This window comes from Capricornis sumatraensis, chromosome 18 (assembly GCF_032405125.1).
Source record: "Capricornis sumatraensis isolate serow.1 chromosome 18, serow.2, whole genome shotgun sequence".
Taxonomy (NCBI): domain Eukaryota; kingdom Metazoa; phylum Chordata; class Mammalia; order Artiodactyla; family Bovidae; genus Capricornis; species Capricornis sumatraensis.
Genome location: NC_091086.1, coordinates 40,294,264 through 40,308,682, shown reverse-complemented (window position 1 = coordinate 40,308,682; position 14,419 = coordinate 40,294,264). Strand labels below are relative to the sequence as shown.

The 14,419-nt window shown below is 38.6% G+C and overlaps 1 protein-coding gene across 1 annotated transcript in view; it reads left to right on the top strand.

Annotated features, from left to right (window-relative positions):
- C7 (complement C7) overlaps window positions 1–14,419 on the top strand; it is a 58,808-nt gene that overhangs the window by 2,700 nt on the left and 41,689 nt on the right. Inside the window, exons 2-6 of the mRNA XM_068990480.1 lie at window positions 3,284–3,339; window positions 4,892–4,967; window positions 7,708–7,849; window positions 9,978–10,125; window positions 11,123–11,261. Coding sequence (XP_068846581.1) covers window positions 3,284–3,339; window positions 4,892–4,967; window positions 7,708–7,849; window positions 9,978–10,125; window positions 11,123–11,261 — 561 coding nt within the window. The remainder of the gene's footprint in view (window positions 1–3,283; window positions 3,340–4,891; window positions 4,968–7,707; window positions 7,850–9,977; window positions 10,126–11,122; window positions 11,262–14,419) is intronic.

The window sequence follows — 14,419 nt, the reverse complement described above, 5'->3', positions numbered from 1 at the left end:
CGTTAGCATGTGGGATCTTCCCAGAGCAGGGATTGAATTTGTGTCCCCTGCTTTGGGAGGCAGATTCTTAACCACTGGACCACCAGGGAAGTCCTGTATCTTTTCAACTAAGGAATTCTTTTATAGAGTTAACTCAGATGTATGTCTATTTCTGTCATTAATTTATTAATTTGTAACTGTTTTGTCATGTCCATTTGATGAGATACTCTTTCCAAAGGCAAGGAATGATAACTGCTTCATTTTCAGGTACCCAGCTAGCCAATTTTCCAGAAATTCTTTTGGTTAAGAGATGCAGCTTGTATAACTCATGAACTACTGATAAGCAGATCTTCATGGATTATAAGATGCATATGAGGAAATTAGTTTCCCTGGTGGGTCAGTTGGTGGAGAATCTGCCTTCAACGTGGGAGAACTGGGTTTGATCCCTGGGCTGAAAAGATCCCCTGGAGGAGGGCATGGCAACCCACTCCAGTATTCTTGCCTGGAGAATCCCCATGGACAGAGGAGCCTGGCGGACTGCAGACCATGGGGTCACAAAGAGTCAGACATGCCAGAGCACATGGCGCATGTGGAAAATAGTAGCAAAATTAGTTCTGGTGAAAGTGAATACCCTAAAACTCCATTGCCATTAAAAAAAATACGTGGTAGAATGTTAAGATGGGTTTTTTTTCGTGATGCCTGTTTTGGCTGAGAGGCAAAGGCCAAGAATAAGAAGTGCTCAGTAGCCTCACATTTTAAAGTGAAATATTGCACATTCAATGCAATGTTACCAAAAAGTAGCCCTAAATTTGTTTGGTGACCCTTTGGCCATCTCCATCCTCAAGAGTAGGCAAGTTTATGTCCATTGGAGGAGGGGGACGTACACCCTAGTCTCACATTTGAGAAAATCTAAAAGAACAGACTGGTTGACTGCCCTGCGTTTAGCAAAGTCAACAGAGCAGTATCAGTTACATCCTGACAGGACAAGAAGATATGCAGGTATCCCATGGATCAGATGTGGATTTTTGCAGAAGGGCTTGGCTTGGGTTGTCAGGGACTCCCTGAGAGACACTTGCAGGATGAAGCAACCCCAATACATAGCATCAGTAAGCAGGCAATGGTGAGAGTCAATAGAGATGAACAAAGAGATGAATCATTTGTGGCAGAGGACAGTGGTTGTAGATGTCCAAAAGAGTGATATTCAAAGAATGACGAAAATATTGTGAGGGACAGACAGCTGGCATTCAAACGTCCAGCACAGTCTGATTTACCATCACCAGACTGCAGCTGCATCGATCGAGCAGGAGCCTTTTTGCTCTTGCCCTCTTACTCCTGCTGCTCTGACTCTGAAGAAGACAGAGGCATCCTGGGGAGGTGGGGAAGGGAAGCAGGAGAAGAAAACGGAGGGATTTTGAAGTGGACGCCACCCCTCCCACAGGAAGTGGGGAATAGGAGAGATATTTAAAATTGGATGATAAATTGAAATTTTACTATTAGATTGTTTCAAATTTTTATTTTCTGAAAATGTGATGATGTTAAAGACTGAAAGTGTTAGTTGCTTTGTTGTGTCTGACTCTTTGCTACCCCACCAGGCTCTTCTGTCCATGGAATTCTCCAGACAAGAGTACTGGATCTTTCTGACTCAGGGATCAAACTCGGGTCTCCTGCATTGCAGGCAGATTCTTTGCTGTCTGAACCACCAAGGAAGCCCCTATTAGGGACTGGGAGTAACTAATATAGTTGTGAGATAGACTTGCCCAAGGGCAGGAAAAATGAGTTGACACAGCACAAGTAAAGCTGTAGTGTTGAAAAAGAAAAAAAGTTATAGTTTAAAATTAAGAACAAAAGAACCTTTTAAAGTTGTTGCTTTACATTATGCGCTTCACATATTTGTTGAAAAATCAGAAAAGTTTATAGCCTTTCCCACCGTTGTTCACATTTCTGGAGTGCTCACGGCTATGTTACTTCTCAGCCCTTATGGTATGCTAATCAGAATATAAGCTAAAAGGTTTGTAGAACTATAAAAGGCAGAAGTAGGCAACTAGGATTTTATAACTGAAAGGGAGATACCTAATAAGAGGATGAGTGATTTAAGAAGGTGAGTGGAAGGGTCTGGAAGAAATGATGAGAAGCCATTCCACAACTCCTGAGAGAAAAGATGTTTGGAGAGGTCAAGAGAAGAGAAAGAATACTGGCCTGTTAAAATGTGGCATGAGATGATTTAAGGACTTTTATCCCAGGATACGGACCTCCCCAGTGGCTCAAGGGTAAAGAATCCGCCTGCAATGCAGGAGACGTGGGTTTGATCCTTGGGTTGGGAAGATCCCCTGGAGGAGGGCGTGGAAACCCACTCCAGTATTATTGCCTGGAGAATTCCATGGACAGAGGAGCCTGGGCTGACTACAGTCCATTGGGTCACAAAGAGTCAGACACAACAGAAGCAACTGAGCACAGCACAGCACATATTAGGTTATGAACTGAATGTGTTTAATATTCTTAGAGTCTCTAGTACAAATGTGAATTGTATTCCCTTACACTTTCAGTTGTCAAAGTAGGAAAATACATAAAAGTAAAAATGAGGTAATGAAAGTCACCTGTAATTTCACAACCAGAAATAAACTATTTTCCTTTATAATGTTTCTTTCTAGATTTGTTTTTAAGACACATTTGATTTTCAAACGAAATATAATTACATTTTGCATACAAGTTTGTAGCCTGTCAGATGCTCAGTATTTAGGCTGCCCTATCACATAAAGACGATTATAAAAGGCGTCTGTCGTGTTTGGGTACCCCCTATAGAACTAGGGATTGTGATGAGCATCTTGGTTCCTCTGGCTAGCGATGCACCTCCACTTTTGATTTCTCCATTTAGGAGACTGGTTCCTTTTTTCCTTCTCAACCCTTGGAACTGCTCTTTCTAGGCTTTCTCTACTCCAGCGTTCTCATGGTACCAAAGTTAGAGAGGAGTGTGGATTAAGGAATAAAAGATGATGGGACTCTAGAAAAATGTTTGTGAATATTTAACTTCTGGGGAGTCTTTCCAATTTATTTGTCTGTGATATCATCTAATGCCTAGTAGTCTTTACAGAAATGAACCGTGGGAGGTGAGCTCAAGATTTTTGTGTTAAACTTTTATTTAAAATGAAAAATTGTAAGATGAGCAGAATCATCGAGCTTCTCCATGATTCTTTCACTCTTTTTATTCCCAACTCACAAATCTTGATTTGTACAAATGTATTCATTTTTGACTCATTAAAGCAATGCAAGTTCAAATATTGCTTTATTGTTTTTTTTTCCCTCCTAGGCAATAACTTTATTCTTCTTGGTGGGATTTATAGGAGAGTTTCAAGTTTTTTCAAGGTGAGAATTTTTTTGGATTGTGTGTGGAAATCATTAACAGTTGTTTCTTTTATTTTGAGGAAACTATGGTCTGATTTTTACATTGCAGTGTGAGCATGTTTTTCCCTCACGCACTTTGTTTCTTTCCACATTTTCGGGAAAGACAATGATAGAATAAGCATGTTTTATTTTTATTCTTACTTTACTTTATTTTATTCCCTGTGAGGAAGAAACCCGAAGATTAAAAACACCTCAAGATTTTCTGCGTTGTAAGCATTGTGAAAGAGTCAGCTCACCATTTTCCACGTGTATTTTATTATCTGAGTGGAATTATTTGAGCTCAATTTGCCCCTGTTGTACTTGGGTGTGTGTTTGAGAAAGTAGCCTCAATAAACAAGGGGAGCGTGTAGAACTAAGTTCTCATCCATTTAGCCTCTGCCAGATTTTGGTTTCCTACCTCTTATGTGGTCATTTTATAGCTTATTGTCTCTCAGTTAAATTTCTGTGTAACTCTTCATCATCCAGAATCACTTAAAGGCCGTAACACCTTCCTTCTATGTGTTCTCACTTATACCCATCTTCTGGACCCTCTCTTATCTGTATTCCACAACACATCATAAAGTACACAATTCTGTTAGTAAATTTATCTAATTAGCTGTATTGTATTGTGATCATGGGGCTTCCCTGGTGGCTCTGTGGTAAAGAGTCCATCTGTCAAGGCAGGAGACCCGGGTTCGATCCCTGGGTTGGGGAGATTCCCTGGAGAAGGAAATGGCAATCCACTCGGGTATTCCTGACTGAGAAATCCCATGGACAGAGAAGCTGTAGTCCATGAGGTGGCAAAGAGTGGGACATGGCTTAGCGACTGAGAATGTGCTGGTCACAGTCACGGTGTGACCATATTATTGTGTTCTAATTGTTTGTTTGCACATCTATGTCTTCTTCCTTTCCTCTATCAATGATCAGTATACTATCTCATTTTAAAACATCATCTATTTATTTATTTTATTTCTGTCTGCTCTGGGTCTTCGTTGCTGCACACAGGCTTCCTCTAGGGGTGAGCAGGAGCTACTCTTTGCTGGCATGCTTGGGCTTCTCATTTTGGTGGCTTCTCTTGTTTCCGAGCACAGGCTCTAGGCCCTCGGGCTTCAGTAGTTGCAACGCTCGGGCTCAGTGTTGTGGCTTGTGGGCTCAGTAGTTGCCTCTTGCAGGCTTAGTTGCTCAGAGGCAAATGGAATCTTCCCGGAGCAGCGGTGGAAGCTGCTTCCCCTGCATGGGCAGGTGGGTTCTTATCCACTGTCCCATCAGGGATGTCCTATCCTATCTCTTATGTCTATAGCTCTAGGGTCTAAATAGTGCCTGGAACATTCTAGATATCTTATAAATAATATTTAATAAACCTCTGAAAAAGTGAGCCCTTCTGATGTATTTTTAAATGTATTTTGAGATCCTTTTGGTGAAGCAAAAATTGCTTCACAATTTTTGACTGCTTTTGACTATTCTTGACTATTGTTTATGTCTTCTCTCTTACCTTTCTGTCGGCTTTATAATGGACAATTCAACACTATGGCAGTGCCTCCTCGCCCGTCAACTGCCAGTGGGGTTCCTATGCTCCTTGGTCAGAATGCAATGGTTGTACCAAGACTCAGGTAGGACCACGTGAAAACTTTGTATTTTTTATTCATATGCCAAAATAGCTTAGGTATGAACAAAATGACATTAACTTTTGAATGTTACTTTGTATGGTTTTTGAAAATATAATTAGTAATTCTGAAGGGGAAAAGTATGATTTATTTAATAATTAATATTGTAGTAAAATTTTTTTGCATTCTCATTTTTCTTGAAGAACTTTTTGAAATCTTACATTTGAGCCTAGAAATATACATGGGAGAGAAGCTAAAAGCTACTCACTTATTTTTTCGTTATCAGAGAAATGGAATAGCTTGAAATGAAGTCAGTAAATAATTCAAAATTTCATATTTCTTGGATTCAACTTTTCATTTGAAACAAACACTAAGAGTAGCAAAATCGTTTCTTCATTTTACCTAACAAATAGTGAACGACCATGAAAAGTCAAATATTTTTCAATGTTTTAAAGTTTAATACAAAAGTAATATAAATAAAAAACCTGACTTGACTTTTAGCTTATAGAGCACCCTTAAAATGTCTACTTTTTCCTTATTATAAATTATTCACTGGGGAGAACACAGAAGAGTATAAAGAAAATGCTACTCATAATTCTACCATTTAGAAGAAATCAATATACTAGTATTTTAGTATTTATTCTTTCTGTGTGCTAATGATTTTAAAATAGGATCATTTATTCATGATTTTGTATTCTACTATTTTAACAATATTATGCTATCAGCATGCATTTTAACAGCTGTATTATATTCCATTTTATGAATATACCAATCTTCTTGATCCATTTTCTTATTGTTTGAGATTTAGTTTACTTACATATTTTGTAATTATGAATGAAACTTTAATGAACATTTTTGTATATAGATATGTCTTTTTTCTGATAATCATCTTAGGATGATTTTAAAAATACAATGCTGTTTCAAAGGTTCTGAACATTTGAATGACTAAATTTTTTTTTACTGAGACACAGTGATACATAACATTAATTTCAGGTATACGACATGATTTGATATTCATAAAGCATTTTAAAAGTGGTTCAGTTTAGATAAAAATGTGTGTTTAAAAATCATTTAGAAGTACTAAAAGAACCATATTATAGAAGATAATTTATGTTTGGAAGCATCACCATTATCACAATTTTCAAGCATTTATTTAGTATCTACATGAAGGGTATTTACAAAATAAATTACACAAGTGTTGAATTTGGCTTCTGGCAAATATAATAGATGACAATCCTGATTACAGGCAAATAGCTACATGAATAACAAGACAAAATTCAAACAAACACCAACCTCAGAAAACACTTTTAGAATTTAAAAACAAGTTAAGAAAGAACATTAAATAGAGGTGGATAGAAGGTACTTTTCATATGAGTAATTGTTTTGAGGGAAGGTCATCATGCTCAGATTATAAAAACAGAATTTTCATCCAGAAGGAGACAAGTGAAAATGAAAATGAGGTCATGGGATCAGAATTTGACAGGTGAGAATGAGACACAGAGAGTAGCCAGCCATCAAGGTCATGCTGGTGTCTGTGGAGAAAGAAAACATTACTTACACACCAACACAATCTGTGCTCTGGAACTTCAGAAAAGCACACATTTCTAAGCCACATATAAGAGATGTCTTCTACTAAACACAGAAACTAAAAACTTAACTGAGAAACTGTACTGAGCTCCATTCCTCACTCATTCCTCCATGACTTCTTTGCTTAGGTGCAATGAAATGTGCCAGAACCAGGCCCAGGCTGATGCAAACCTGCTCAAAGTTCAAATTATATGTAATCTCAATTTAGGATGAATGAATAGATGCAACCTTGGTTTATATATATATATAGTCTTCCCTGTTGGTCTTTGCTCAAGGTTTAAACTTTCTGGAATCTCAGATTTTGCCCATTTTTATTAATGGGTAAGATTAATAAATGGATACGAGGCTTAAAAGATGTACCTTTGATTGTCTTTGGAGAGGAAAAGGATTGTGTAGATCTTTCTTTTTGTTTAAACACTAGACACATGTCTTCATATTGAATGAATGAAGTTTAGGATGAATTAGTTTTCACATTTGGCTTAGTGATTTCCCCTAATGTTTTTTACCCCCACCCCCAGCAGGTGCATTTGATATATTTCTAATTTCACAGATCACTGATTTTGGATTTCTAGTGAAGTTTCAGTGTAGATGTACCTTCATCTATGGACCACTTAGGGTTCTGTTTTGTAAATTTGACTTTCATGGTCACCTATATCTCTCTCTGGACTGTTTTGCCTTCCTGAAGAAGGCTTAAGGTTCAGCTCAAATCAATTTCCACCACGTTTCTAAAGGTTTCCCTAACTCCACTTCATCTTAGTTCCCCTTTCTAGTACCCTTACTTTTCCTCCAGCCAAATTCACTTCACCTTTTCTAGTTAACCCTTGGTACATTGCTTTGGTGAAAAGTGAATCATTCTGTATTGTGATCTATTTGCTTATAGTTCTATCCAGAATTCTTTCTTAAAGATTAACTTTTTTTTTTTTCACTCAACCCTAAGCGTAAATATAAACTGGGAGTGCTCTAGAAATAATAACCCAAGTGTCACCAGACTCAAAGACAAGTGGGTTTCTGGATTTATTGATTTCAGACATTTTACTTCTGTAGTACACCAGAAAAATTTTATGAATGTCATTTCTCCAAATGTATTCATTTATCTCAGATTTTATTTCTCAGATAAAGGAACCTGGAGATACTGGAGATGTGTTTGTTTTGTATTTAGACTCGCAGGCGGTCGATTGCTGTTTATGGACAGTATGGTGGCCATTCCTGTGTGGGAAGTGCTTTTGAAACACAACCATGTAAACCTACTCGAGGATGTCCCACAGAAGAAGGATGTGGAGAACGTTTTAGGTGTTTCTCAGGTATTTGCTTCTCATAGGCTCAGCATGCAGAGGGTGAATTCAGATGTTATTTGTTTAACTTGCTCAGTATATACCTGTTGAGTTCTATTGCACTTATACTAGCCTATACCAGTTTCCCCCCAAATCAGTTGGATTTTTATTGGCATATTATTTGCATATTCAGCTATCATTCTTTCAAATGCATGGGTGGCATCTGGTAATAAAGATGGGGATACTCTTTGAAAAGAAACATGGCTACTGACAGACCCAAACAGTTCTTGACATTGCATTTTTGGTTAAGATGTAGAAGGAGACTGGAATAAAGACTGAAGTCAGGCAAAAACAATATGACTGCCCAAATTATTTTTATGTTTACAAGAAAAACAACTCTAATTAGTTAATTAAGGAGTGATACAGGTCATCCCTATGCATAGGGGACTGAAACATAATTTTGGATTGGATATTATTTGACCTCTTGTCTTGGGCCTCCCAGGTGACACTAGTGATAAAGAACCCTCCTGCATCTCCTGCAGGATGCGGAGGAGACATGGGTTCAATCCCTGATTTGGAAAGATTCCCTGGAGGAGGGGGCATGGCAACCCACTCCAGTATTCTTGCCTGGAGAATCCCTTTGACAGAGGAGCCTGGTGGACTACGGTCCACAGAGTCACAGAGAGTTGGACACAACTGAAGCAACGTAGCAGGCATGCACTATGTTGCATTTGTGCAGACAGGTTAATTCAACAACTTTTAGCAAGCACTTATTATTCTTGTTATGTTCAGATACAGAAATGAGGGTTACAGATGTAGAATGAAACAGCCTCTTCCCTCAAAATTCTTAGTTTTATGGGCAGAATAGGACATAAAAAATTCCTGTGTTAGAAGTGTTTCTCAACAATACCTCTCAAACTCCTATTTTAATTTCAAAACTCAAGTCAGACGATGCCTCCTTAGGGAAACCTTCTCTGAACACCCAACTAATAAAGCTACTTAACAAACTAGTTTCCATGTTTTCCATGTGAATTGTATCATCTGTAATCTGAAGTATATGTTGCCCTGGGTGTCTCTTGGTAGACTGTGAATTCCTTGAAGATGTAGATTCTATTTCTTTTGTTTTTTTCATCTGGAGTGTGTAGTACATAGTAGACACTCAACAAACGTTTGTTGCATTGGATCAAATGATAGCATAGTGGGATGGGCTAGCAGGACAGTTTTGTGCCGTGCTTGCTATAAAGACACAGATGAAGGACATATATCATAGTTTGTGGGGGAGGGGTGGTTTTTGAGAGAAGATAATATATAATCTGATTTTTGAAGGGCAAGTAGGCGAGAGGTAGAGAAACCCCTTTGAGGTTGAGAAAACTATCTGCAAAGTCAGTGGAGGTGGCCAAAAGATTGACCTTTGATTTATGTAAGTGATCCAGTATGACTAGGGCGTAAGCAACTGGTAAGAGAATGGCTGGAGATGATACTGGGGAGGGAGGCAGGGGCTAGATCATCTGGTACCTCTAGTGTTTCCTCTTGTGCTTCTGGTACTCTCAGCTTGTATCTATCATGACAGTTATACTGCTGAATTGCAATGATCTATCGTCACACTCTTTCCTATTAGATTGTAAAGTGTATGAAAAGCCTGGTGAATTTCTTTTTACTTGCATCCCAACACCTAAGAGTGTCTAGAACAAAGAAGATGCTAAATAAATGTTGAATTTTATTTTTTTTAATCCAGTCCCCATGTTCTCAAAGCATATATATTTAAAATACCAACAAAGGCAGGATTTCGGCATCTTCGTCAGTGATTTCAGAAAAGAAATCAAAAGTTGAAGAGCAGGAAGTCACTCTGTCTTCCCAATGGTTGACCTTGTATGATTTTGGAGACCAAAATGCTTGATGGTTATGGATAAGAGCCTGGAATTTGAATTTAGGTTCTATTTTCAATTTTATTGTTCATGCAAGGTCAGAATCAATTTTGCATGTTGCAAATGAGGACCAAAATAATCAGCATTCGTTCCTTGGGCAGTGAGGATTTATCTTAAATTCACACTAGAGTATCAGTACTGTGTTGAGAGCCCAGGCTGAAACCTTTTGACCCCAGGCAGTGTTTTCCTTTTTTCCTCTTATATTTTTGTGTGGTGGATGGTCTTGTGTTCAGGTCAGTGCATCAGCAAATCTTTGGTTTGCAATGGGGATTCTGACTGTGAAGAGGATGGTGCTGATGAAGACAGATGCGAGGATGCAGAGAACAGACCCGCCTGTGACGTTGTTAAACCTCCTCCCAACATAGAGCTTACCGGACGTGGGTAAGGTGCTGGGTGGCTTCCTGTATACATCTACGAGCTGTAGTTTTCATTTTGTTGGGTTTTATTCTGTGGTTTGGTAAATATAATAGCAAATCAACTAACAGTCAACCTTTGCTTAGAACTCTTTGCCACATCCTGAAACATTAAAAAAATTCCTACATATACACCTGTAAGTATATGCGGTAAAGCACAGAAGGACCAGTTGTCCCTGGAGTGTCCTGGGTTTAGCACTGAGAATCCTGCATCCAAGGGAACCCCTCAGACCTGGGAAAACCTGGCCAGTCAGTCACCCTATGGGAGAGGGAGATGGGGTGGAGAACTAATTCAATGATGTGGGGCTATTTGAGGGAATTGAGAGAGCACAGAATGAGAGCAGTGGAAGAAAAGAGAAAGTGTGTTGGGACCTTCGGGATGAAAAGTAATTGTCTCAGCTAGCTGGGAACTTTCAAGTGAAGTTAGAATGATCCTGTTTGCCTTTTCAAAAAGAATTCTGAAAAACTTTTAAAGGTCAGGCTCAAGTTAAGGTTTCAAGGTTTTAAGATAATCTCTGAGACTGATAGATGTGAAATTTGTTAAGAGAAAAGTGGTAAAATTACTCCAAAGAGTATACCAGTTAGCATGCTAAGGGGCCAATTAGTTGAAATTCATTTGTAGAGAGTTCTATCTCCTCAAGAGTAATCTTAATTGTATTGGTTTTATCTAAAGATGCAATTCAAAACCAGCTGTTGCCATAGATACAAAAGAGCTGTGTGTTTCCTAAATCTGTTCTTAGGGCTAAAAAGATCTTGGGTTTCCCATTTATCGGTGTTAGCCATTATACCAATCAGGGGGAGTTGGTAATGTATGGTATGCTTTAGGAGGCTTTTATTTGAGATTGCCCAGAGAAGCTTAACTGTAATGTGTTTCAAGAATATCAGAGTTCACTAATGATGCCTGTTTCAACAACTGCTTAACAGCCTTTTCTTCTTTCATTTTTTTTTTTTTTTAATTTTAACAGTTACAATGTGCTAACAGGCCAGTTTAGAAACCAAGTCCTCAATACCAAAAGTTTTGGTGGTCAATGCAGAAAGGTGTATAGTGGGGATGGGAGAGATTTCTACAGACTGAGTGGAAATATCCTCTCCTACACATTCCAGGTACTTAATTATGGATTTAACTTCTTTCTAGTCTGTAAATTGTTGCCAGAGGTCATTATTTATGATATTGAGCTTTTTGATATTTTGTTGAGAGTTTACTTGTAGCCTCATATGCGATCAATTCTTATAAATGTCTTATACGAGCTTAAAAAGAATACATTTTCCTTTAAAAAATGTTTTATTTATTCATAAGCATTTAAAACATTTTATACAGTTTCTAAAGGTTACTTTCCATTTACAGTTGTTAAAAAAATACTGGCTCTATTCCCTGTTTTACAATACGTCCTTGAGCCTATCTTACACCTCCTACTAGTTTGTGCCCCCTACTCTCCCCCTCCGGTTCTGCCCCCTCCCCCACCCCCTCCGCTGGTAACCCTCAGTTTGTTTTCCTTATCTGTGAGTCTACTTCTTTTATGTTATATTCTCTAGTTTGTTAATAACACATATTCTTTAACTCTGGGGTACAGGGCCATAATACTTTTAATTTGTGTCATTCGCGCTGAAATATCTATTATCTCATTTTCAATTCCATGCTCCCAGAACCTGATGGTCTGTTCCTGTGTGGGTGTTAAAACTCAAGACTCTGGTCATAACTGATTGTGATAATTTCCTAACCACTGCCATGGTTAAAAATGCATTTAGTTTTTATTTTTTTACACCGATGTTCATAGTAGCTTTATTTGTGATAGCTAAAAACTGACAACAATCCAATTATAGATCAAAAGTGAATAGATATTACATCCATACAATACAATACTACCCAGCAATGCAAAGGAATGAGCTACTCATACGCACTACAACATGGATGAATCGCAAGTTATGCTGAATTAAAGTAGCCCACAAGTACATACTGTATGATACCACTTATATAACATTACTTAAAAATGCAAAATAAGGAATTCTCTGGTGGTCCAGTGGTTGGGACTCCATGCTTTCACTGTGGAGGTTGGGGGGAGATCAGTCCTTGGTGGGGGAATTATCTTTAGCTGCAGGGAACTATCTTTAGCTCTGATATGGCAGATCCCAAATTACTTCTGTATCTGCAGCCTCCATTTGGCCACCAGGGTAATGATGTCACCCAGTGGATTCTCTTCCACTGTTCAGAGTGCCAGGAGCACGTTCTCTGTAATATTCAGGATATCCCCTCCAAAACAGAGCACACGCTCCAGGATGTCACTAATGTAATAGGTCCTGAAGACAAGCGGGTCAGGAAGCAGCACTATCACAACGGGGCCTCTGGGGGCCACAGAGTCTCCCCCTGGTGGCAGCTATTATGAAATATTTCATATGTACAGAAGTGTGTGAATAACATATACTTGCAGTTTGGAGAAAACTAAAAAGATCAAACCAGTCAATACTAAAGGAAATCAATCTTGAATATTCATTGGAAGGACTGATGCTGAAGCTCCAATACTTTGGCCACCTGATGCAAGGAGCTGACTCACTGGAAAAGAACCTGATGCTGGGAAAGACTGAGGGCAGGAGGAGAAGGGGACAACAGAGGATGAAATGGTTGGATCACCGACTCAATGGACATGAGTTTGAGCAAACTCCAGGAGATAGTGAAGGACAGGAAAGTTTGGTGTGCTGCAGTCCATGGGGTTCCAAAGAGTTGGACGTGATTTAGCAATTGGACAACAAAACAATTATACAAACAGGACTCATGTATGCCCAGCACCCACCTTAAGAAATAGAGTATTGCCAGTGACTTAAAGGCTTCTATCTACCCCTCTCTGTCGCATCCTCTCCACCTGTACAGCCCGTGTAGCCACTATCTTACATTTTGTGTTGATATTAATCACTTCCTTGTTTTCCTGTATATGTTTATCCCATATGTTTTTGTCCTAAAGAAAAATTTGTGATTTAGTTTTGCTTATTCTTTGCCACTTACACAGATAAATCATACAGTATGTTTTCTTCTGTGAATCGTTCTTTCACTCAAGATTAGTTTTGAAATTTATTCATGCTGACATAGATGGCATTTTTACTACTGTTTGCTTTTTTTTTTCTTATGAAAATGCCTTGAAAGTTCTTGTGCATGAGTTGTTCCATGCCAATGAGCTAGAGTTTCTCTAGGGCAAACACCTGGAACTCGAATGGCTGCCTTGTAGGTTATGTGTAGATTATATTTTACTAAAGTTTCCAAAATGTATGTGTATATATATATATCTATATATACGGTCCATCTATACCCCACCAGCAGTGTGGAAGAGTGACCTGTGCTCCACATCATTGCCAGCATCTGTATTCCAGGCTTTTAAACTTCATTTATGGTCTTGAGGTCTCCTCTGCTTCTTGTGGGCTGTTTCTGTCATATACACTACCTAAATCTACTCAGACAAAAGCGTAATGGCTTTAGCGGAAATTCCTGAAGATTTAAAGGGAACATAGAGATTGTCTGCTGCAGCAATGCCAGCTCATTCAACAAAAACAGTTGCGATCTTCCATCTTAAATTGTCTGTCCTTCCACAACCACAACAAAAAGAAGTTTCTGGTCTCATCCTGTTTTAGCCTGTTTCTTGCTCTTCTCTTCCAAGGTTTCCTCTCTCATGCTTTTCCTTTCATCTTCCAAGAACTCAAAATTTTCCAGTTCAACCCTGCTTACTGATTACTCCCAAATTTGTAAAGTAAAACTATTAGAATGTTCAAAGGGAAGGGTCTTTAGTTTACCAAAATTAACCATCTTCAGAAAGCAGTTCTGATTATAAGGAGCAAACCCACAAACCTCCAACTTATAATGGAATTAAGTTACACTTAAAAATTATTGAATCATGAAAATAGAAAGTGGAACAGATCTGAAAAATGATCATGGCTACCAAGTTTTGATTACCTCTGGTGGCATCCGTACTATTTTAAGAAATTTGTATAATTTTAATCACAATATCTTCACAATATCTGTGGAAGGTAAATAATATTTTACTGTTTTATATAAGTAGAAATCAAGGCTCAGAGGACTTCAACTGACTTGCTCTAAGTCACTAAATTAATACATAGTAAGGCTTAGGGCTCGGTTCCAGCGTGTCCCAGGTGGTGCTAGTGGGAAAGAATCGGCCTGCTAATGCAGGAGGTCTAAGGGACATGGGTTTGCTCCCTGGGTTGGGAAGATCCCCTGGAGGAGGGTATGGTAACCCACTTCAGTATTCTGGCCTGGAGAGTCC